We start from the raw sequence: 23534 nt of genomic DNA on the forward strand, positions 1-23534 counted from the left end.
TCTTCAACTTATTTTAATAATCGTTTTTTAATTGAAAATTAATGTAACAATCGTTTTTAAAATATAATTGAATTACTTTAATTCTGCACATTACTGTTAATAATTAACAATACATAATAATAAATATTCCTCCAAGTGGCAACCCTCAATGTGAACGCCGGTGCTCATTTTGGTGGAGGTGCGTTGCTTTCCGGCAGGGTCAAGCTGGTAAATTATGAACCAATTTTTACCTTACGGTAATAAAAGCCGCACACGCTCAAGTTTTCAAGTTCTATGGCGATTTATTCGTGCAAATCAAAGTTCTGCCATGCCCAACTCTTTTCGGTCCACCCAACACGGACCTTGATCACGGGATGATGTAGCAATTATGCAGGGCATTATTTATTTCCATGAACCACAGTTACTTCCTGTTATTTTGTGCAGTGCATTGTGGTATGTCTAGTTTATATATTTAAAGTGCTTGGTGTAAATTAAAAAAAAGTGATTGGATTAAGGTGAGGCAAAACTATTTTGCACAATGTCATTAGTAAATATCGATTCATTGTCTTTTTTGGATCTATTTTCGTTATATACTTCATCCTCTAGTGGATTGAGTTTACAAGTCAATGTCCAGTTTTTTTCATTTGACCATTTGTCTTCTCTTCAGTTTTATGAAGTAGTATCTCGGATTCAGTTAGAGTCTTTCTTCTCTTTCTATCTTTAGGTAAGTTCTATTTAATTTTTACTCAAGTGCATTTGTCTTTTTATTGTTTTTTTGTTTTTTCGTGAAAGGTAGGATCTCTTTGTTTCATTTTCTTGGCTTTCCTTTGCTCTCTGGTGAATTAATAGTGTTATAACATTATATTTTGAATTCTACATTTAATACTACGTCTTCCTAAACCTCACCTATTTTGTAGGAAGCACACCCCATTTTTCAACCATTCCATATGGATCCCACCTCTACTACTAAGGGGCCGATTCCGATCTGGGTCGGAAAGCTCTCCGACCGAGCCGGATCCGGAGTGTTTTCCGACCGAGCCGGACTCCTGCAGTCCGACCGAGTAAGTACGATGCGGCCGCATGCTGCCGGACTAGGTTCGGTCTGACTCCCATAGAAGTCAATGGGAGCCGGTCGTATGACGCGTACATGGGCTCCGATTGACTGAATGGGCACGTCTTGCACCAGGGCGCCCCCTACAGTGGGTACACATCTGTGCCATCCGTACCGTACATGCCTGTGTTGGGGAGACCCTTGGGTTTCCCCCTGTGTCCGAGTCGTAAGGCTGCGGGTGACGGGGGGTCCGACACGGACCACCAAAGGCAGTTTCCCGGACGTTTTGCGAGCCGGAAACTTCGGCTCGATCCGGCTGTCCGACGCGTTCATCTTACTGGCTCGGTCGGAATTCACCTCCATTGCATGGCACAGTTTGCTTACGGACGAGGGGTACGGAGTGGTTCGGACCCGAAAACGAGTCGGTTGGCGATTTCGCGTTTCTCGCATTGTACTTGCTCACTCGTACAGCTGTACGAGTCAGCCGGTAAACACGCGTACGGCTCATACTTTTTACGGCCGGATCGCGTTTCTTTGGAGCCCTTCCGAGCAAGATCGGAATCGGCCCCTTAGTAGTAAACGTACATGTGTGAGGTTCTCCCTATAGAAAAGATGGTGGAGATGGAGATTTACATTCATAGGATTGTGAGTAGCATTTTGTAGTACTATAGTAGTACAATTGTAGTACTAATAAACAAAGTTTGTGAATAGGCCCCAAAGTTTCTCAGTTAAAGTTGTTCCCCGGAGCTTGGCAGTACAGGCATTACATATAAACTCTGCTCGTACTTGTTACATTTACAGACAAATCAAGCATTCATGATGTACTGCACATCACACAAAGACAGCATGAATATGTCATTTTGATATACTTTTTCAGATCCTTCAGTCAGGACATCCCAAAATACACTTACGCTATGATGGTGGACAAACTTGGGCCTGTAAGCACATGAGGGTCTACTACACCAACACTTGACCCCAATTCTAGTTCACACCTCCCAAGATCTGAAAACCACTTCCTCAATCTGTACAACGCTTAGGTGTCTCTTTGTTCTACAGGATGTGTAAGACTTTCTGACTCCGTAGTTTTCTTCTTTGTACAATTAGATTTTGAGATTTATGTAAACTTAAACAGCGCTGAAAACTCCCTTGGGAGGAGCAATCCAACAGTCTAAATGTTTTTTTCATCATGATTTGCTTGACACTGCACCATGTTGCAAGGTGATGGTTCATAATATATATTATGGATTAAGGGCTATATTACGAGTTTGGCAGTCCATAGGACTACCAAACCCGCAGTGGTCACCGCCGGACCGGATGTCTGACCCCCGAATGACAACTTTGGCGGTTGGACCGCCATGGATCCGCGATCCCTGGCAGTGGCGTGGTGGTGTGAGGCCACAATATGCTTGGCGAGGCAGCTGTGGCCCTGCCAAGCATATTACGAGTTTCCTCACTGCTAGCGGTCTCATGGCGGTATTCATGCCATGAAACCGCTGGCTGTGAGGAAACTAAGTGGGCCCTACAGGGCCCCCAGGTCCTCAGGCCATAGGAATGCATGCAGAGGGGCACATGTTGTACACCCATGTGTGCATGCACCCTCTTTCCCCCATACCAGGCAGGAATGTGCTTTGGGGTTCCCATTGCGGTGCCTTTTCCAAAGGCACAGCCATGGGAATGCCAAAGGACCACCCGCTAGACAACGAGAAAACTCTTCATCTGGAGGGCAGCCGGCGGTGAGCTTTAGCAGTGTAGGAGCATGCCGCCGCCCTCCCACATCGCCAAACTCACAATCAGGCTCTAAGTAATGTTTGTAACAATAATGCAACTCTGTTATTTCGCAAATAATTAATAATTATAATAGTCACATTTGTAAGGCGCATGGTTACACTAGGCTAGTGTGTCCCCGCTCTGCGGTACATTCTGTAACGCACATCTCAAAGGGGACCCTTAAAGCTGGACAGAAGCGGGGAGAATCTAAACATAGGGAAAAAGGTGAGTTTTCAGCTCTTTACGGAAAGTAGTCTCCGAGTAGTAGAATAGTTTGTATCAGTTCATGATGGGAATGATGATGTTGAGGAATTTTGCATTTATGCATTCTAAATATATTGTTTGGCCTTTTGATGTCCGACTCCCCTTCTACCTCTTGTCCCTTCAGCCCTTCACAAACATTTAGCATCTCCCTTCTGCTTTTTATGTTTTTGACTTCCCATACCTTTGTGTGGAATTGTTATTATTCTTCCTCTTTATCTTAACCCCTTCAGTGCCCATGACGAGCTGGACTCGTCATGGGCTGCGGTGGCGCTGTGCCCATGACGAGTCCAGCTCGTCATGAACTCCGCCCGCTAATGGAAGGCGCGGCACTGGGCGGGGAAAGGGGCGGGCATGCAAGGGGTTAATGGTTCTCCATTTTATGTACCTGTATAGCATTGTACTGTCATGTTCCACATAGACATGTGTTGTCAAAGAGAAGCCAAGATAACAGTTGCTGGTCTGTGCCTCTGACTTCTTTGCTTTGCTGTGCTTGGGGTTTCTCTCTATACAAAGAACCCATCTATCTTCTCTGTAGCTCCGGATATTCCTCTACTGATTATAATTTCCATTGGCTACGAGTGGTTTCCTAGGACGTGCATGAGTGCACTCTTTACATGCTTGCCTCGCTCTCCTGCGCAAGTGCATTCCCTGTAAATGCACCTATTATCGGAGTTTACCTGGAAACCAGTACACCAGTAATTTCTTGTGGATAGATCTCCTCGCGCTCCTGAGTTAACGCCCCATTATCCTTTTAATGGGAACTTATTAGATGGAATCACTTGGATTTTCTTCCCTGCTCTGACTTCACCATTTGGTCTGCCAGTCTTTGTGTTATTCAGGACCATATTCCTACTCTCTTCCTGCTCCTCCCACTTTTTACATACTTTGCACATGGTCATCAAAAGAGAAGAGACTTCATACTCATATTCATTAGCATTGAATAAAGACTTTTTTCCCAATATTTATCTATAATGTTCTGTATGTTCTAATTTTATATCTTGCTTTATGTTAATTGCTTTTTTGACAGGAGGACTTTGGGTTCTAATTTGAGTAATGGTGTTGTTTGTTCTGTTTTTTTATTTTTTTATTTTCTCTTCTTGCTAGGACATTATTTCTCTTCCTAGTTTTCATCATGCAAAATATTACTCCTACTTTCTATTTCACTTCGTCTGGTTAATTTTTGCTTCCGTGATCAAAGTGGTAAAAAGTTTGAGAAAATTATTTAAAGGTTTGTGGTCCAAATTTATCTCCAGAAAAAGAGCCTCCATGTTATTACACTGTTAGGGAGCAATAGGCCAATAATTATTTGAGAATTTATCAGATTTAGATAGTGATAGTGGCAGTGATGAAATGCAATCTTTTAATGAATTTGAGGTATTCATTATGAACTTTTCAATCATTTTCTACCCAAAATCTCTATTATTTTACAACGTTATCATTATGGTAAAAGGAAGCAAGGTGAAGAAGAATCAGTTGAAGTTTTCTTTACAGCGCTACACTAGTTAGCCTCCACATATAATTTTGGTGAGAATACAGAAAAAAGAATAAGCGATTAATTTATGTAAGAGCGCAAATGTGGCAAAATCTGAGAAGAACTATGATCCATCCCAAACTTAGGGATGTTTTAGTTCTTGCTAAGTGTGTTGAACACTCGATTATATGTATTCATGAGTTACAGAAAAACAGAGATGCCACTTCTTCTGTTCATTCTAAACAGAAGAAACAAATGCCATCTCTTTCTAAGAATAAAAATTCCTGTTTTAGGTGTGATGATTTTGTCAACTTCAAGGACTTGTAAATTATGTGGAAAAAAAGGCCTCTTTACCAAATGCTATAGATGTCATTTGGTTGATGATGCAGACATTGTCCTTCAAATAATCAATAATGTTAGTTATGTTTCTAATGTTGTAGTGTTATTTTAAGAGAGATCTCTAAAGTGCATCGTTTACCCAGAGTTATCTAGGCACTGACAGTTCAAGCAAGTAGATGATACACTATAGCTGTTTACCAAGTGCCTGCTTAAAGGTCCATGTCTTCAGTGCTTTCCTAAAGGTAACCAATTCAGTGATCGAATTAATTGGTTTTGGGAGAGCATTTCACTCTTTAGGCTCAAGCACTGGAAAACTATGCCCTACTGCCCTGGTTTTCTTAAATCTGAGCACCACCAGAAGGTTCGTGGATGCGGATCGAAGAATCCTTTTTGGGGGATATCTTAACAAACTATCTTTCAAGAACCCTGAGGCCATCTCCTTAGGAGACTTACAAATTAAGCAGCAGACTTTATATGTGATTTACTGTTCAATTGGCTGCCAGTGAAGGTTCTTTTTTTTTTTTAATAATTATTTTTATTAACAAATCGAACAAATTGGTCTTTTCAAATGGAAGGTCGTTACATTTTAGGTGTTACATAATCAGACAGGCACAGAAAATCATACTTTTCGATGGGTTAGAGTGAATGGTGATCACTTTATATATCAGTTAAGGCGTAGAGGAATCGTCAAGAGGGGGGATTAGCGGAGGTTCACATAGATTTCCACGGTATACATTCCATACAGTCCAAATCGCTATCCACTTCCGAGGGCAGCCTCTGGCTATATACACTGTTTTCTCCCGCAGCATGCACCAGTCCATATCTTTTTTCCTTGCGTCGAGTGTTGGCGGTGCTGCTGCTCCCCAGAGACGGGCGATGTTACGTTTCGCTATCATCTGCCCAAGCGTCGCCCATGTTTTACCTTTTACCGTTAAGTCCGTGGGCTCCCATATATTCAAAAGGCACCTTTTGGCTTCAAGCCGCATTTCCACTCCCCACATGTCGCTCATGCATTCATGTACTTGTTTCCAGAAGGTTTGGACCAAGGGGCATTCCCACAGTATATGCATAAAGGTCCCTGCTTGACCACATTGCCTTCTGCACCTCCCTTCCACACTCCTGCCCATCAACATCAGCCGGTGACCAGAGAGGTACACACGGTGTAGTATCTTCAGTTGAATCAGCCTCAGTTTCACTGAAATGGCCACTTCCCTAGGGGACGAGAGCGCCTCCCTCCACGCCTCATCATCTATCTCTAGGCCGTCCTTTTCCCATTTGTCCTTCAAGCCAATCAGGGGGTCGGGGTGTGATGTATGAGTTTTTTATATGTTAGAGATATGGCCCTTTCCGGTAGGTAGCTGTCAAGCAGCCTGTCTTCTAGAGGGGAGGACTCAGGGAGGGATGCTCCCGCTGGAATATTGGCACGTAGTGAGTGTCTGACCTGTGCATAACTGAAAAACTCTGAGTTTGCTAGTTCATATGTTTGCTGTATTGAGCCAGTGAAGGTTCTTCAGATAGGGAGTAATGCATGTTTTTCAAGGGATTCTGAATATCAGTCTGGCCTCCGCATTCTGAATCAGCTGCATTCACCTTAGATCATTTTCTGGGAGACCAAGATATATTCTATTTCCATAGTCTAATCTGGCTCCTGTAACAATGGCCTTAAAGGTCTTCATAGCATCCACAGTCATAAATGGTTCAATACTCCTAATTATTAGCAAAAAGACACATTTAGAGTCCACTAAACTGATATGTGGCTAGAAAGAGATTTTTATCAGCATGGACATCCAGACTTTTTAGCACTGGTTTGTGGGCAGGAAGCACACTCACTTCAGAAGGCCATAAATAACGATTTTGGCTTAACATCACAATTTTGGTTGTATCCGTATTTAATTTTAGATGGTTTTGTCGCAGCCACTTACTTATGAAACCCATTATATTCCTGAAATGATTCATTGCAAATTTCTTGCATGTGATTCTATGAGTATTCAAGAGATTATGCACAATGTCAAATAGCTATTTCTAAGAATTATGAGCTGTGCAAGTTGTATTTGTGAAAAGAATAATTTTTGCCTGTGTGATAGGTTTCTTAGACTTCAGCGTAGCTTCTTTAAAGTCTAACTTACTGGGATCATCATAACTTCTCCTCCAAAGCTGTTTAAGGTGTCTTAATTGTACCTTTGCATCTGAGCTGTAACTTCGCTCCCATTAGTTCTTTAGTGAACCAGGTAGTAATTTTTTTTGCTTCTTTATAATTCTGGTCGGGCATGCTGAAGCCCAGCCTTATCTATCCAGCTGTTGAATTCACAGACAGTCACATTAGGAATATCACTTAATATTGGTTTTGTAGACTTCAGTATCTCTGATAAGTGATTCCTATCCATTTTCCCCTATTTACGTTCTGTTTCTGTATAAAAATAGAGGCTGTTCTTTCCACCATTGTATTTTTAAAGAAAGATTAATCACCTTGTGATCAGACCATCTGCAGGGTACAATTATGCTTAACAATTTTGCGATTTTAGGACCACACAAGGCCAAGTGTATGCCCCTTGCAGTGTGTGGGTTCTTTTATATGTTGAATTAAGTCAAGGGAGTTCATCAACTCAAAAAACTGTTTACCTTTTTGAGCATGCATTTGGCTCGTCTGCCCAGTAATTGAAATCCCCTACTATCAGTATATTGCCATATTCTATTACTAATAAGCATATAGAATCATAAAAATGCATAGGTAATTTAATTGTGTAATGCCGCAGGCGGTAGACTAACAAGAATGTTACTGATGAGCTGCAAGCTTCAAATTTAAACAGGAGATCTGACACCGATATCAAGTCAATTTCAAGTTTGGCAGCTACATGGGACTGTTTAATAGGGCAGCGACCCCTCCTCCCGTAATGCCCTGTTGTAGATTGAAATTCCATGTTTCAGTCAGCCGGAGAATATCAGGCTGCACAGTGCATAGTGAATCAAAGATTTCTATACTGTTCTTGCCCACTGACGTGTTCAAGGAAGTTATATCTGTTTTTGAAAGACTCATGACCGTCATCCTAGGAAAGCTATCTTTGAGTCACATTTAAGCACAGTAAGCTTAAAAGGTATTACTCTTAAAGTGAGTAAATGCAAGTTTTTTGTCAACCTGAGATCACATATTTGGGGCATTTTATTACTGCTAATGGTGTTAAAGCCAAGGATGATTTAATTAGGAACATAATCCTCTACATAATCCTACCAAGAAGAAGAATGTGCAAGTTTTTCTTGGGATTGCTGAGTTCTGTAGCAGATTTACTTAGGAAAGGTGTCCAATTTGCTTGGAATGAAGAGTGTGAGAAAGAATGTTTGGTTACAAAGTCAAGTCTGGCTTTAGTACAAAGTCTGAAAGCTTTATACCTGCTTTGCCTTGTTGGGTTCTGCCGGATACCTGTGTTAAAGGTTTAACTGCTGATTTGAAGCAAAGGCAGCATGGGAATGACATTGCAATAGCTTTTTCATCTAGACATTAGAGGGGTGCTGAAGTCTGTTTTTCCACCATCAAAAAAGAGACATTAGAAAATGTGAGCAGTTATTGTAGGGTGTGTGGTTTGTTGGTCAGACTGATCACAAACCTCTTAAAGAAGGCTTTGACACAAAAAGGGTTAGACTTCGTTTCTTACCAGATTTATAAGTGGTTGGCAGCACCACAAGACTATTATTTTGTGCTAGTATATATACACCAGGAATTGATAATACAGCTGTCTATTGCCTATCCAGATTAGTGGTGGAATTTCAGTGCTTTGATGTTGATGATGGCACTTGGTGGAAAGATGATGAGATTGTGTGTCCTTACATGAGGTTGTGTATCTAAGGATGAGTGGTTAACTGAAATGGAGAAAGATAACATCTTGAAGTATGTACATGAGTCCATTGTCTGAAGTAAGAAGGATTACCTTAGTGGTGCGAGAATGGCGGGATTTGGGAAAATGTTAGATGAACTATCGGTTAGTAACTTCTTTTTATTTAGGAGGAGACTAATTACCCCTCTATGGTTGTGAGGTCACTTGGTGCATTTTGGTCATGAAGGACATCAAGGTATTTGCAAGATGAAGAAGAGGTTTAGAGGTGTGTATTGGTGGCCCGGAATGGATCTTCAAGTTTAGAGGATGGTGAGAGTTTGTTGTTATTGGATGAGTGACAAAACTTAAAAATTTAGGTTGACTCCCATGATATACAGTGATCTTCCCACTGAAGTTTGGGATCAAATAGCACTGGCTATCGTGGAGCCTTTGAATGCTGGAAGTTGTTCCAAGTTTTTGCTTGTCCTTATGGATAAGGTCTCAAGATGGCCCGAAGTGTAGGTTGTCAAGTTTCTGTCAGATGTATTCTCAAGAGAAGGTATTCCTGGGTGTATTCTTATGGAGAAATGTTTGGTTCAGAGGGGTATTATGCATAAAAAAAAACTGTGCCTTGTTTCATCCCAAAATGAATGAAATGGTGCAGCGATGTTCCACAGAACTTTGAAAGAAACTATAACAGATTGCCAATCTTGAAGGGGTTAACTGGGTGGAAATAGTGAAGAGTAGGGTGGAAGAATACAGATTTACTCCATACCACCACTGGGATGAGTCCATTTGAAGTGTTCTTGGAGTTTAAACAAAATACTAAAGTTTGTCCCCATGTATTAGTATGTATTGCAAGGGGACATAAAACATAGCAGAGGTGCTGAGAGAGGGAATATCAAGGGAGCTCCAATTACAAAAAAGTATGATTTTCGGAATGATGTCAAAGCCTTGGATATTAAGGTGGGACACTTAGTAAAAGTTCATTTGCCAGACAGTTTACACCGTTTTCCCAATTTTTAGTGAACTCTACAAAGTGGTCAAAGCTTTTCAGGGAACTCCTAAATTGGAAGATGGATGAATATGGAACTTCAATAGAATTGCTGTCAATAACTAATGCTGGCTTGTACACTGGTCTTGTATTGTTTGCTTTGATTCTTTTCTTCAGTTTGTTGTTTTCCTTTCCTTATTATTTTCCTGCGGGAGGGGGTATGTGGCATGTTATTATTCTACCTCTTTATTTTAATGGTTACTCCTTTTTATGTACCTAGTTAGCACTGTAGAGCTATATTCCACATCGAATGTTTATTGTTAACAGGAGCCATGATAACAGTAGTTGGACTATGCCTTTGACTGCTCTGTATGGAGTTTCTCTGTACATAATAAAGGACCCATCAATCTTCTCTGTGGCTCCGTATGTTCCTCTATTGATTATAATCTCACACTTTCCTATATGAAACTGTTATTTTATTTTTGTGTTTTGTCAGGTCAGGAATCCAGTTCTTCTTCATGCAGATACTTTCCCTGGAGTTGCTAAAGAAATACTTCAGAATCTTTTGGAGGAAGTAGAAATCATATCCAACAAAGCCAGAAGTTACTCAAGTTACCAAGATCGTTTTGGGAGTTCCATGGTCGCCATGAAACAGTCTTCACTGGATGCTCTACTGTCTCAGAAAAGTGCATCAGGTCCTACGAGTGCTCATGTTGTGAACACAGAGCTTGCAGAAATAGAATGTGACCTGGGTTTGAGGAAAGTGCTATGGGAATCACAGGAAGAGTGGGGAAAGTTATCAACAGAGTGGAAGCTCACCCTCTTCGATAACCTGAATGTCGATTTAATCCAGAGGGACGTTAGCAGGCTGACCCATACAATATTTATGCTGGAGAAAGGTAAGCCATTATTATGGTATTACTGTTTTCCCCCTTCTTCATTTGTAAGGAATACATTTTTTGGCCCCACACCAATTTATATGATATTATTGGATTACCTTTACAATTGTCAGTAACAGTTTATTTTCTGAAAATTTTAATAATTGATCCATAGATTAATTAAACGTTAAGGTACTAATCCCTTTCGTAAAAACTCTAGCCAGTTGAAGATGTAGAATGACCAAAGACACAAATATGTGCTATGACTAAAATCACCCAGCAATATGATCAAAGGCCAATATGCAAAACAAAGAGTATTCTTGTCTCACTACGTATACGTTTCGGTCTATCTCCAGACCTATTGTGAGTAAGGTGCAAGAGTAAAAGGGACACACCAAAGTCAAAAATAGCTCATTTTAACAAGAGTTTGAAGAAACATAATAAACGGAAAGTAAATGACAATGGGTTTAATTGTACCAGTGAAAGTATATTGGAGCAATCTTTAGCACAGGCTCCCACAAAACAGGAAACAGTCAACAGGAAACAGTAAAAAAATAAAGAAATCGCAAAGTCTGGATGGCTTGCGACACAAGTCAGTATAGATGGTAGATTGGCATACACAAGTCCAACAACCACAGTCGCAACAACCCCATGCTTTCCTTGTCTGACTGTAATGCCACCATCCAGAACATTCTTTGAGCACACACACACTCCAAAAAGTCTTATACTTCTACAATCCCACTGTTTCGGTAACCACTCTCGCAGCCATACACACACCCACACACCACATGTACTGGGTTTGTTTCTGTAAAACAAGCAAAAGACTGATTGAAATACACATTATGGTGGCCCAACTGAAAATGCATTTATGCTGCAAGTGCTTCTGTTGTGTTTGCATGAGCACTTTTGGTGAAAAAGTCCCAACCAGGCATGTGTATCTCAAAAGCTAGAGGTCCAGCCATCCCTGAGCCAGCGGGCATGGCTTCTGCACCACAGCAGCTTGCTAGCAGAACACTAAATTCTAAGTCACCCGTTAATTATTGTAAAGGATATCCAGTTCTGGTTGATGAAGTTTGTATTCTTTCTGGGTTTCAGGAAATGCACACAATATATACTTACATGCAGTTATTTTAAATGTCATTCGTCAAATGGCAAATTATTCCACAGAATAATCCTGAGAACCAGGCATAGTTGAAATCCTTAAGAACTAGCATTGAAGACCATGATGTACATCTAACTTCACTATATGATTTAGTTGTACATAAATTTATCATTTAAGTACCTTTGGTGTGGCCTCACCAACTGCAGAAATGCTGAAAAGCCATATTTGAACAAGCTCTACATGATGGCTTGGATTTCAATAAACTTTTTGTGATGTTTGGAGAAACAATGTTGACCTGTTTAGTAAATTTGTAACTAAATGCTTACATACTTGTAATACCTTTTGCTTGTTCCAGGTCTTCCAGCAAATGACATTTTGTCAAGTCTAAAGCAAAATGTTGTGGATTTTAAGCAAGGTTTGCCTGTTATTGTGGCTTTAAGAAACCCGTTCCTGCAGCAACGCCATTGGGATATTATCCAGTATACTATCGGCCGCTCAATTACGAAGGATAAAAACTTTACATTGGGTAACCTCCTGGAACTAAAGGTAGATATTTACAAGCGTTTTACTTATTGTAGTAATTTAGAAAAATTGTAAATGTGTTGGCAGTTGCATCCCTTGATGTTACCCATACAGTAAATGTAATCATGTCCTCATGAATAGTACTACAAAGCACTTACTGTCAGGCTTTCTCTCCTTATCCTTCCTGTCACAGGGACAACCAAGCAATATTGACTACAATAGAAAGTTGACCTGCCAAACCTCCTGTAGACTCTGGGTAGCTGTGCACAAGCAGTCAATGCTTAGCTTAAAGGATAGTTGTGTAAAGTGGAGTTGAGTACATTGCAAGCTAGTTTTCACAGTTGCAATAAATATGTAGATGTCCAGGCAGGGTTGTGATTTTTTGTAAAAAACACAAAACATTTATAATTTAGAATATAACCATATATGCATAGTTAAAAAATTAAGACCACACAGAAAAAAGCATAAATCAAAAACACAATAATACATGATAAAACAAAAATATAGGGGTAAAGCAGAGCCCCTGTTTTCGATCAATAAGTGTGAAAATTTAACACACTTAAGGTACTGCAAAAGCTGCTGGATAAGTCAGAACAGTTGTATAATGTTCCCATCTGAGAAGTAGAACCCTGCATTGTAAAATAGCAGTCTTCTACCCTAAATACGGTTACCTAGTGAGGTGTTTGCAAACCTTTGGCATTTGTGATGATAGTGAATGCGAAAATTGAAAACTGGCTAAAATCAAGGAAACAGAGTGGTAAAAAGACTGGGGGCCAGATGTATCAACGCTTTTTGCGATCGCAAACGGGCCGATTCACAGAATCCGCCCGTTTGCAATCGCAAAAAAGCGTTTTGCGATGTATCAAACATTTTGATTTCGCAATATGGGGAATTGCAATTATTTACAATTTCCTAAATTACGAATGCAGTTAGGGAATCACAATTTGCGATCCCCTAAATGCAATTCATGTGGTTATTGCAAATTGCGATTTTGCATTAAGGAATCGCAAATTACCGACAACTTCTAGTTGGTGGTAATTTGCAAATTCCTGGAAAAATTCACTTTTTTGCATTTTCCTAAGTGCCATGTAGCGCACATACATGCATGTGCTCCACATGTGCACACATGCAGATTTCAGGGGTGCATCAGGGTGGCCTTTTGGCCCCTTGCACCCTTGAAATTGCATGCGCAATTTGCGAGTACCCATTGGGTACTCGCAAATTGTGCTTGCAATTCCCATTCATTCCTATGGGTCTCTGGGCCCATAGAAATGAATGGAAAGCCATTCCTTATTTGCGACTCGCAATTTGCGAGTCACAATTAAGGAATGCGAAGAAATTGCAAAATATTAGCTGAAACCTACATACATTGCATTTTGCGAGTGTATATTAGCGAATCGGTAAAATTCGCTATTATAGACTCGTAAAATCCAATTTTGATACATCTGGCCCTGGATCAACAAAGAGCATTCTTTGGGTCCAATTCATAAAACATTCATGGGTACAGGAAGTAATACTATAAAAGTACTCTTTTCCATACTCTTAAATCCCTTTGTGAATTGGCCCATGAAAGGTCCATCTCCCTTTAAGTAATAATGCAAAGAATCGATTCATACTAATTGTATATGAATGCTCCCTTAATATTTTCATTTTAGTTGCTTAGAGGCCACGCACAAAGGTATGTATGAGTATGTAACGAAGTACTACTTTATGTCCTTCAAAAGGCCTTTGCGAAATGTATCTCTGAACTCTGAGGTGGAAACAAAGCAACCAGAAATATCTGTTTATCCTCCAGTTTAGCAGTTGTTGGTGCAGTGCAGAGTCAGCAGCTCCACACTGAGGGGGACCAATCATGAATGAGTGGTGGGGGGGACAGATTGCTGTCTGACCCAGAAAGGTAAAAGTTGTGTGAGCCCACAAGCAAAGGGTGAAGACAGGGTCTTCTTGTCTCACTAGAGTGCAGGCCAGTTAGGTACAAGACCGCTGCATGATCAGGGGCAATGGATGATAAAAGCACTTTAAACAAGGTGCAGTTTGCTTGCCAGAGTCACTACTGAGATCACCTTTATGCGGTGCCAGTCCTATATTTTGAGGGATCAGAGTGGATCAGGGCCCCCACAACGTGTGCCAAAATGGAGGCCTCAGGCAACATGAGAAAATGGGGGGTATGGAATGTCTGCACAGATGATTGGGGACTTTTATCACTACAATAGGCTTGAAAAGGAATCCAATTTGTTATTTTTATGTTGTTTTATTGCTTTCTGGGTAATGAATCCTTGTCTTGTAACTGTACCAGAGGACATCAGCCTGGAAACAGCTCATATTTTCACAAATCACATGATGGAGCAGCAGGACTCAAACAGAGGTGCTCTTTGATTGGCTCCAGCAAGACGGTCCTTGACCAACGTGCTTAGTCACCTATTCGTAAAATCTGAATAAAAATACACATAGCAAACTTAGATTTAGGATTTGCATAGATTTGCAAAGATGTACACAGAATCCAATGAGACCACTGCTGAGAATACATGCAGACCTTAGATTTCAAAGTATGCTCATGGTTCACTAGAGTACTTCAGTGGATTGTCAGCATGACACGTAATCTAATCGAGTATGTATGACCGGAAATGTATAAAAACTGAGTTTTTTTAAGTAGTATTTTTTTTCTCTATGGAGTAAACGTGTTTTCACTTGTAGAACACCCTCATCCTACAGCCCCATGAAATACGGGCCGTCTAATCATTCCTTTACAAGCATAGAAATTGATTTACACCTGCTCTTCACATTGATAACTTTTTAGAGGGAAAGGACTTTAAAATAAAACAATTGACAGTTTCTGGGTGATCAGACATTTGGCTTGAAAACAAGCCCAGAAATGTTGTCTTTTCAGGTCTTTTCTGTAAATTATGATCTTTGACTTTCCAACTGCAGATAATCTTTTGGCATGGGAAGTATAAGTTATGTAAATAAAAAGTTTGCAAATCGGGCTCTAGTTAATTTCTTTTTCTACACAGGTACGGCTAAATCCATGTAATTACTTAACACTGTGAATTGTTATGGTGGAGCTGTGGGCTCTTCTTTCTTCATTGGCAGCTGATATATTTTGCCATAGTTCGCCTCCCTTGCCTTGATTATCTTGTTTGTTATAACTGGGTTATTTTATTTGCACCAAGTGTATCTCGCATTGCTTAATAACCATTCATTAATTCTAGCACACATTTTTATTGATAATAAGTAAATTATTCTGGTTAATTTATCAAGATTTGCATACAAGAGCTTGTTAGTATTTGCCCATTGAAGTGCAGTCACTACTTGTGCTGGTGGGTGTAGCATATAAGCACAACATTTAATTGACTCACTCACAGTCAATAAATATTTGTAACCTCCCTTGAGTGAACAGCAACTGTTTGTGACCCTTAGAATGTTCAAACCCTTATTCCTAGATTCTAAAATACCAAGGGTTTATGTTTTAAATGATACCTTCAGCTTACAAATATCATTGGCATTTGTGGTGTTGCTTCCATTATTAAAAAAACTATCTGTTTACGTATGAGTGATGTTTCTTAAGGACTTGTTCAGCCTTTTGCAGTTTAAAATATGGTTGTTCCTTAGGCAAACAGTGAATTGAATATAGGATCGCCCATGTGTATTTCAAAATTAATTTCCCAGTGGTGTGTACCATCCAGAACTTGTTTCATAAGACTCTTTTCACATTGCAGAACATTAATAGGCATCCTAATACCTCCATGAATTAACTATGTAATACTTGCTATTTCATAAAGTATGCAAGGCAGCAATTCAAATGCCTGTATCAAAAGAAAACTATGTCATCTCTCAAATTACAGGGCTTAAATATGTTAACATCATCAATTAGATTCCATGGAAATCTGTGCGTTTTAAAGAAGCTTGCAGGATAAATATAGCTTTGAATCATTCAGGTTCATATTTATAGTTTTCTAATGGACTTCTGATAACTTTAAAAGCAATCAAAGTCATTTATGAAAAATTGAATATATTTTTAATTTCCATTTTTAGATCCTTATCTATTACTTTAAATAAATATTTTTTGTGTCTATTTCTCTACTTTTCTTTAGAGCTTCTGCTGCATTTCTGTACATTATAGCTATTACATTTAACACAATCAAGTTACATTTCTTTCTTCTCTTTTGCTAAGGACCTCTAAGGAAAATATAAACATTCATGTGTTTTTGTTATATATCTATGTGTTGTTCTACAAGATCTAATGAGTAATCATTTACCCAACTCTGGCAAAGTTTAGCTACATTAGAAGTGGCAATATGTACTGTATTATACCTTTGGTCTACTTAGTTTGGTGGTGGTCCAGCTACACATTTAGTAAATCTTTTATAAAATGCATTATTTTGGGAATTCCAAACACAAATGTCCAGATACAGGAGACACATTTCTAAATGTGTCATTATCAATTAACAGTTACATTTTATTTTCACTTGATGCTATTTTCCACTTCTCATTAAAAAAATGAGAATAGTTATGTTTAAGTATTGAAGACGTCAATAATTCATTCACAATAGCAAAACCTGAACAAGTTATTTGCTCTGTAGTATCATTAAAGTGTGTCAAGTACTCTAGAAAAATAACCTACATGAAGTAATGCATTTGACCCATGTGTTTGCCAACTTTCAGTTTCCCATACAGATTTTTTTGGTATAGTTTTAGTTCATATTCAAAGACCTTTCTCACTGTATTAATCAAAGAAATAGATTAAACCAAATCATTCTATGCCTAGAAATAAATACACAAGTGAAACCTGTTGCATTCTGATTATAAAAATGATTCAGCATTAGTTTGATTCTTAATGCTCTCCTGGAACAACGTCAACGACGAAGACACCATCAAAATCATGAACACCATCCACTCCGGCTCACCTTCAGACCCCTGCCCCCACCACATCTTCAACAAAGCAAGCTCTATCATCGCACCCCAACTTTGGAAGATCATCAACAGCTCCTTTGAGACCTCTACCTTCCCGGAGGGCTGGAAACACGCCGAGATCAACGCCCTACTCATGAAACCCAAGACGGACCCAATGGCACTCAAGAACTTTCAACCCATCTCCCAGCTCCCGTTCCCGGCAAAAGTCACGGAGAAGACCGCCAACAGACAACTGACCCACTTCCTGGAGGAGAACAACATCCTGGACTTCTCCCAATCCAGCTTCCAAAGCAATCACAGCACCGAAACCGCCCTCATCGCCACCACCGGCGACATAAGGGCCCTGCTGGACAACGGCGAAACCACGGCCCTCATCCTCCTGGACCTCTCGGCCACCTTTGACACCATCTGCCACCACACCCTGCGCACACGCCTCCACGACGCAGGGATCCACGACAAAACCCTGAACTGGATCACCTCCTTCCTCACCAGCAGAACTCAGGGAGTCCGCGTCCTCCCATTCTGATCCGAAGCCACCACGATCCCCTGCAGCGTACCCCAAGGATCATCCCTCAGCCCGACCCTTTTCAACATCTACATGGCACCTCTCACCAACATCGTCCGGGCGCACCACCTCAACATCATTTCGTACGCTGACGACACCCAGCTGATCCTCTCCCTCACCAAGGACCCGGCCACCGCCAAATCCAACCTCCACGAGGGAATGAAGGTCGTCGCAGAGTGGATGAAGACCAGCCGCCTGAAACTGAACACGGACAAGATGGAGGTCCTCATACTCGGCCCCACCCCTTCCGCATGGGACGACTCCTGGTGGCCGACCACGCTGGGAACGGCCCTGACACCCACTAATCAGGCTCACAACCTGGGGTTCATCCTGGACTCAACGCTCTCTATGACCCAGCAAGTCAACGCGGTCTCCTTCTCCTGCTTCAATACCCTCCGCATGCTCCGCAAGATCTACAGATGGATCCCCACCGAAACCAGAAGGACAGTCACCCAATCCCTCGATAGCAGCAGGCTGGACTACGGCAACGCCCTGTACGCAGGAACCACGCCCACACTCCAGAAAGACTTCAACGCATACAAAACGCCTCCGCACGCCTCATCCTTGGAATCCCTCGCCACAGCCACATCACCGCCCACCTGCGAGACCTCCACTGGCTCCTGGTCAACAAGAGGATCACCTTCAAGCCGGACCAGCATACCTCAACAAATGACTCACCTTCTACACCTCGAACTGCCAGCTTTGCTCCGCGGACCTCGCCCTCGCCACCGTCCCACGCATCCACCGAACGACTACCGGCAGCAGATCATTCTCCCACCTCGCCGCCAAGACATGAAACACCCTCCCCACCCACCTGCTACAAACCCAGGACCTGCTGACCTTCAAGAAACTTCTCAAGACCTGGCTGTTCGATCAGTAGCTGCTCCCCCCCTTCCCTCCCCCAGCGCCATGAGACCCTCACGGTTGAGTAGCGCGCTTTACAAATGTTTGATTGATTGATTGATTGATTGAATGAAGACCTAAAATAAGTGAATTGTGCTTAATATTCAGGCTTACTCCACAAAATATGAACTGGACAGTGGTTCCACCTTTGATATTGAAATATAGTTTTTGTTTTATTTGATGTATGCAGGTACTATTCAGCATACTGATTGCAGTAGAATGTCTTTCTATTGTTCTCTACAGTGAGATGGAGATCAGCGTTGTACATTGAAGCATGCATTTGTGGTTCTGTCAGTAGATTCTTCACAGAGTCTCTGCCCCATTGGTCAGAAAAAGTATTTGGAGGCAATATGTCATCTAAATCAAGATGAAATGTGTGTTGGATTTGGATAGTCGTGGCTAGTCCTAGAACGTGACAGTGTAATTCTTCCCAATAGATACCATTTTGCAGCAGGGTGTCTGTTATTCTTCTTTGAGAAACTTTCCTGGTGACTCTGTGTCCTGCATTTTGTTTAACATTTTTATTGTTGCAACTGGATTTTATATATTTTGAATAGATGCTCCGTGAAACTTCCTCACAGAGAATACCACCATTATGATCCACATTAGTAGTGAAATTAATGTTACTTTGAGACACTCATTAGTCAAGGGCGGTTTCACATATTCCTCTGTGCTGCATTTGAGTTTCATCCATTTGTGTTTCATGGAAGTCACTTTGAAAACTTTCACTTCGTTACTTATATTTTCAAATAGTATTTCTTTCACTGGGATAGTCTCACAATCTGACAATTTTGCAGCGGAATCTTGTGAGTTACAAATACTTGAACATTGAAAGTTTTTACCTGATTTGCTTTCAAGTTTTACAAGTGGTGCAGTGGGTAATTGTACAGACTCACGGTTGGTTTCAGTGCTTACTACTTTCTGATCTTTGATTAGGACTGATTAATTCTTCATAGTCACTAGTGGAGTTCAGAAGTAGCACAGGTCTGATGTACAGAATTTGTCACAAGCTATAGCTTTTCCGTATCCGCAGATACCATTCAATGATGATGGTATAACCATTCTTGTTCCTTTTGCCAAAGCACGGGCTCTCGAATAAGCTGAACCAAACTCTTCAATACTAATCCCTCTACCACAGGTTTACCAACGCCGGCAGCTATCCAGTCACTGGATACATGATTAGAGTTATAGTCTGGCTTAGACCATCTTGAGGATGCTTTGAATCCTACAGTAGAGCAGGACTTGATTAATCATGCGGATCCCTTCATCATGGAAGGTCTGTTACATACATTTTGACACCAAATAGCATCTCATATGGATTGAGTTTTAACAGTGAATGCCTTGACATATTATTTAAAGATCTCAGTGTGCAATGTAAGTTGTAGATCTATAATCCACCATTATCTAGAACCCTCGCAGCCCAGGCTTGTTTTAACATATAGTTAGCTATCTCCATGATCATGTTTGAACTGGGCCAAAAGAGGTATGGGAATTTGTGCACAAGTCAACCGTTACCATTATAAATTTAAGTTTATCTAATGGCTAAAGCGGACCGACGTCGTCCAAGTACACAAGATACTCTGTTTTCTCAAATGGAGCTTGTAGGGGCCTCACAATTGTAGAGTTGTTTATTTTTTGACAGATTTCACATTGTAGTACAAATTAATTTGGCATTAAAAGCCACCAGTTACCTTCATTTGGATGCATAACGTCGCAGACACCCCAGCCTACACAGAGCCTATTCCTTCATCCGCAGGTTTTATTAGGTTTAATCAGCTCGGCTAATTTGTAGAAATACTGACTGTGGGGAGCCTATCATATCCCAGATAATAGTTATGCTGGGAAGCAGGGCTTTTGTACTGTGTGATGACTGGACTGCACTGTGCATATTGTGATCAGTCTTGATTTCCTTCTGAGTCATTGCTACAAGTTTACAAACCTGCATCTGTTTGGCAGAGTTTGTAGCCTGATCAGTGGCAGATGTGCTCTTGAATAAACACCATCACTAAGGTGCGCCAACATGTGTTGGACGTCCACGAATGGAAGCTGTCTCTGGTGGGCAGGTATCAGACCACAAAGCTTAGCTTTTATTGGCTTTCCCCCATAAGTCTTTGTAATCATTGGGTTCCCAATGTTTCAAATCAACATTGTATTTGTCAAAACAAAATGATGTATTGGATACAATGAAAGTAGAAACTGATTTATCAGCTTTCTGCTAGTCTAGGAGGAGTGCATTCAACTCTGCAATTTGTACTGTTGAATCTGCTACAGGATTGACATGTATGTGCTTGATTTTGAATTTTGAAACCCCAAATTTTCCTTACAAAGCCACACAAGCAGCAGAGTACTGCTTTTTTTGCCTGTTGCCAGCTGTGCTGATCTATTAGTATAAAAAAATCACAATATACATGCAGTTGTCTTTTAGACGGTGTTGCAGGTATTAACCACCAACAATAATGCAGGCATTCCTGTGTTCATAGTGTGGGGTCGTATTAAAATTGTACATCCTTCCGTACCTGACTTACGGCCTATTGCACCCAACTCATGTGTGATGTGAATTTGGTATGCTTGCTTTACTTGCAGCTTCTAAAGAAAGTATAGTTGTTACCACCATTAATGTATTTCCTTAGGCTGTGGATCATTCTTTAGTAATTGCTATTTGCACAGGAATGAGTATTTTTTCTATTGGAGCAACTGACTCCTCCGCTGCTTTAGACAAAAGGGATTTGCAGGTAACGGGTATAGTTTCCTTCATTGTATAAGATATAAGTGTATCCACTGGGTACCATCCTCATTACTAAATCAAATTTGTGTTCTTTTTTCCAGTCCTTTCTGGTAAATGTTGGAGTTAATAATTGATAGAGGGTTTTCACCTTTTCTAGATATCGCACTAAATATGTTCTGCCAAAATTCAGGAATCCCACTAACGCCTGTTGTTCAGTTTTAACAAGAACCTGTTTACAAACCCTTTTCTTTCACAGGATAATGTATCTACTCTATCTTTTCACACGTTATGAATAGCAGTGCTGCTTCATCCGCCTCTAGTTCAACCCAGGAGTAAAACACTCCTGTAGTATATACTCGGTCTGCTCCGACCACCAGTACTAACTCACCACCCAGTTAATGGGAGCCCCCTCTACAACAACTGGGGAGTAAGGGCTGGCCAATTTGTTTCATGCAATACAATCTACTCCATTTCAGATACCTTTGATTCTCAATCATTTACTCACAAAGCCTCAATAACAGTGCTCACGATATGGGGTAATCTTTTATATCTGTAAAGCACTTAACAAACCCCAACAGGAGATGGGAACCCCTCTTCCTTCCTCTGGGGAAGTTCGCAAAATGTCTCCAGATGTCTCCGGTAAAGACTGTGTGTATCTTGTCTCTCCAGGGCCTATAAAGGTCGAACCCCACACTCTAGGTGCCAGGTTTTGAACCACACTTCTCAGTGGGAAATAGAGGAATTATACGAAGCATGCCGTCTTTGGAGAAAATAAAAAATGGACAGGTGTCTCTCACTCCTCTTCACAATGATTTATAATTATATGCACAAGAAGTGTTAGGAGCCAGACAACCCTGCAATAGTAACTCTCATCTGCAAGGGAAGTAATTTATGTAGATACGGATCACCATCATAGCCACTAGAAACATTAGACACACACAATTGTTAGTATTTTACAATAAAAAGATATTTATTATGCACTATTCGTTTTTGCATAGTGAGCAAAAGAACAATGGTTTAAACTAAGATCTCTTGACTGGGGATGAGTGGTTGAAAAGTTTCAGCACTCCGTCCATCATCTTGTTGGGTTTGCTATGTTTGCCCTAAGTGGTCAAGGCCAGGGCTGTGCAGACGTGGGCCCCTTGCTCACTGTGCCACTGGAATCTAGCTTGCCTGGCTGATGAGGGGTGAAACCACGTAACTGGTCCCAGGATGCTTGTTTCTGGTCCAGTGAGGACCCGGCTTGGTAGTTTGGGCTGGACTGTGAGGAGCACGGTCAAGACTGATTTGCATGTGGCTAGATCCAAACCTGGACGGCATAGTGAGCAAACGAACAATGGATTTAACCCAGATCTCTTGACTGGGGGTGAGTGATTGATTTACTCAGCATTCCCTCCATCATTAGGTCGAGCCAATCGCGGCAGCGCACATGCGCTGCTCGCTTTGCGAGGCATGCATTGTTCAGTATGGCGTGGAAGCTTCGTGGAAGCTCCGCCCACTCTCCACCCATCTTTTTCATTGGTTTAGGTCCTAAATGCTGCCTTCCGATTGGTTTTAGGCCTTTTAGTCCCACCTCATGAAGGACATGTCTTCATTAATATCCTTCCATGGCTACTGGCCCCTTTACGACAAACACTATTTTCTTCTTGTGCCCCCCCCCCCCCCCTCCCGCTGTCAGTGACTTCTCGGCCCACCCCCGCCCCCCAACCGCACTCCCGTTTGTGCCTTCTCGCATGCACGCACTCCCGTTTCAATGCAATAGGTCTTGCGTAAATGCGAGTCCTATTGCATTGCAAATGCTTGTTAAATTCCACTCCTCGGAGTCCCAAGCAGAGCAAGGAGGTTACTCTATATGATGCAATCAGACTGGCCGCGACTTCATGTGCTCTAAATGATTAATGAAAATGCCTCTCCATTAATTGCCATGACAGCGGGAAACTCGACACCGCCCAGGAATCTGCCACTCCGAATGCATGAATTAAGCAGGAAGTCGCCACGAGCGAAGCCTCAAGCAGCTTCACCGAGTGTGCTGACAGTCGAGCCACCCGTGTATTACCGGCTTTGAAATATCATAGTCATTATTGTATTAATGGGCGAGTCATTTGCCGTTCGTGTCTAATTACCAAGGTCATTGTCTATATGGATATGATATATTTAAACAAAAAGGGGACAGTGGTATGAGGGGTAAGTAAACGTATAGATGATTTAAATAAACATCATCGGCCTTAACCCACTACTGCTAAAACATTTTTTCAGT

General features: G+C 41.2%; 1 protein-coding gene across 1 annotated transcript in view; it reads left to right on the forward strand.

Annotated features, from left to right (window-relative positions):
• Positions 1 to 23534, forward strand: part of DNAH14 (dynein axonemal heavy chain 14) — an 894889-nt gene that overhangs the window by 164215 nt on the left and 707140 nt on the right. The window contains exons 19-20 of the mRNA XM_085610384.1: positions 10168 to 10570; positions 12007 to 12197. Coding sequence (XP_085466510.1) covers positions 10168 to 10570; positions 12007 to 12197 — 594 coding nt within the window. The remainder of the gene's footprint in view (positions 1 to 10167; positions 10571 to 12006; positions 12198 to 23534) is intronic.

This window comes from Triturus cristatus, chromosome 6, assembly GCF_964204655.1.
Source record: "Triturus cristatus chromosome 6, aTriCri1.1, whole genome shotgun sequence".
Classification (NCBI taxonomy): Eukaryota; Metazoa; Chordata; class Amphibia; order Caudata; family Salamandridae; genus Triturus; species Triturus cristatus.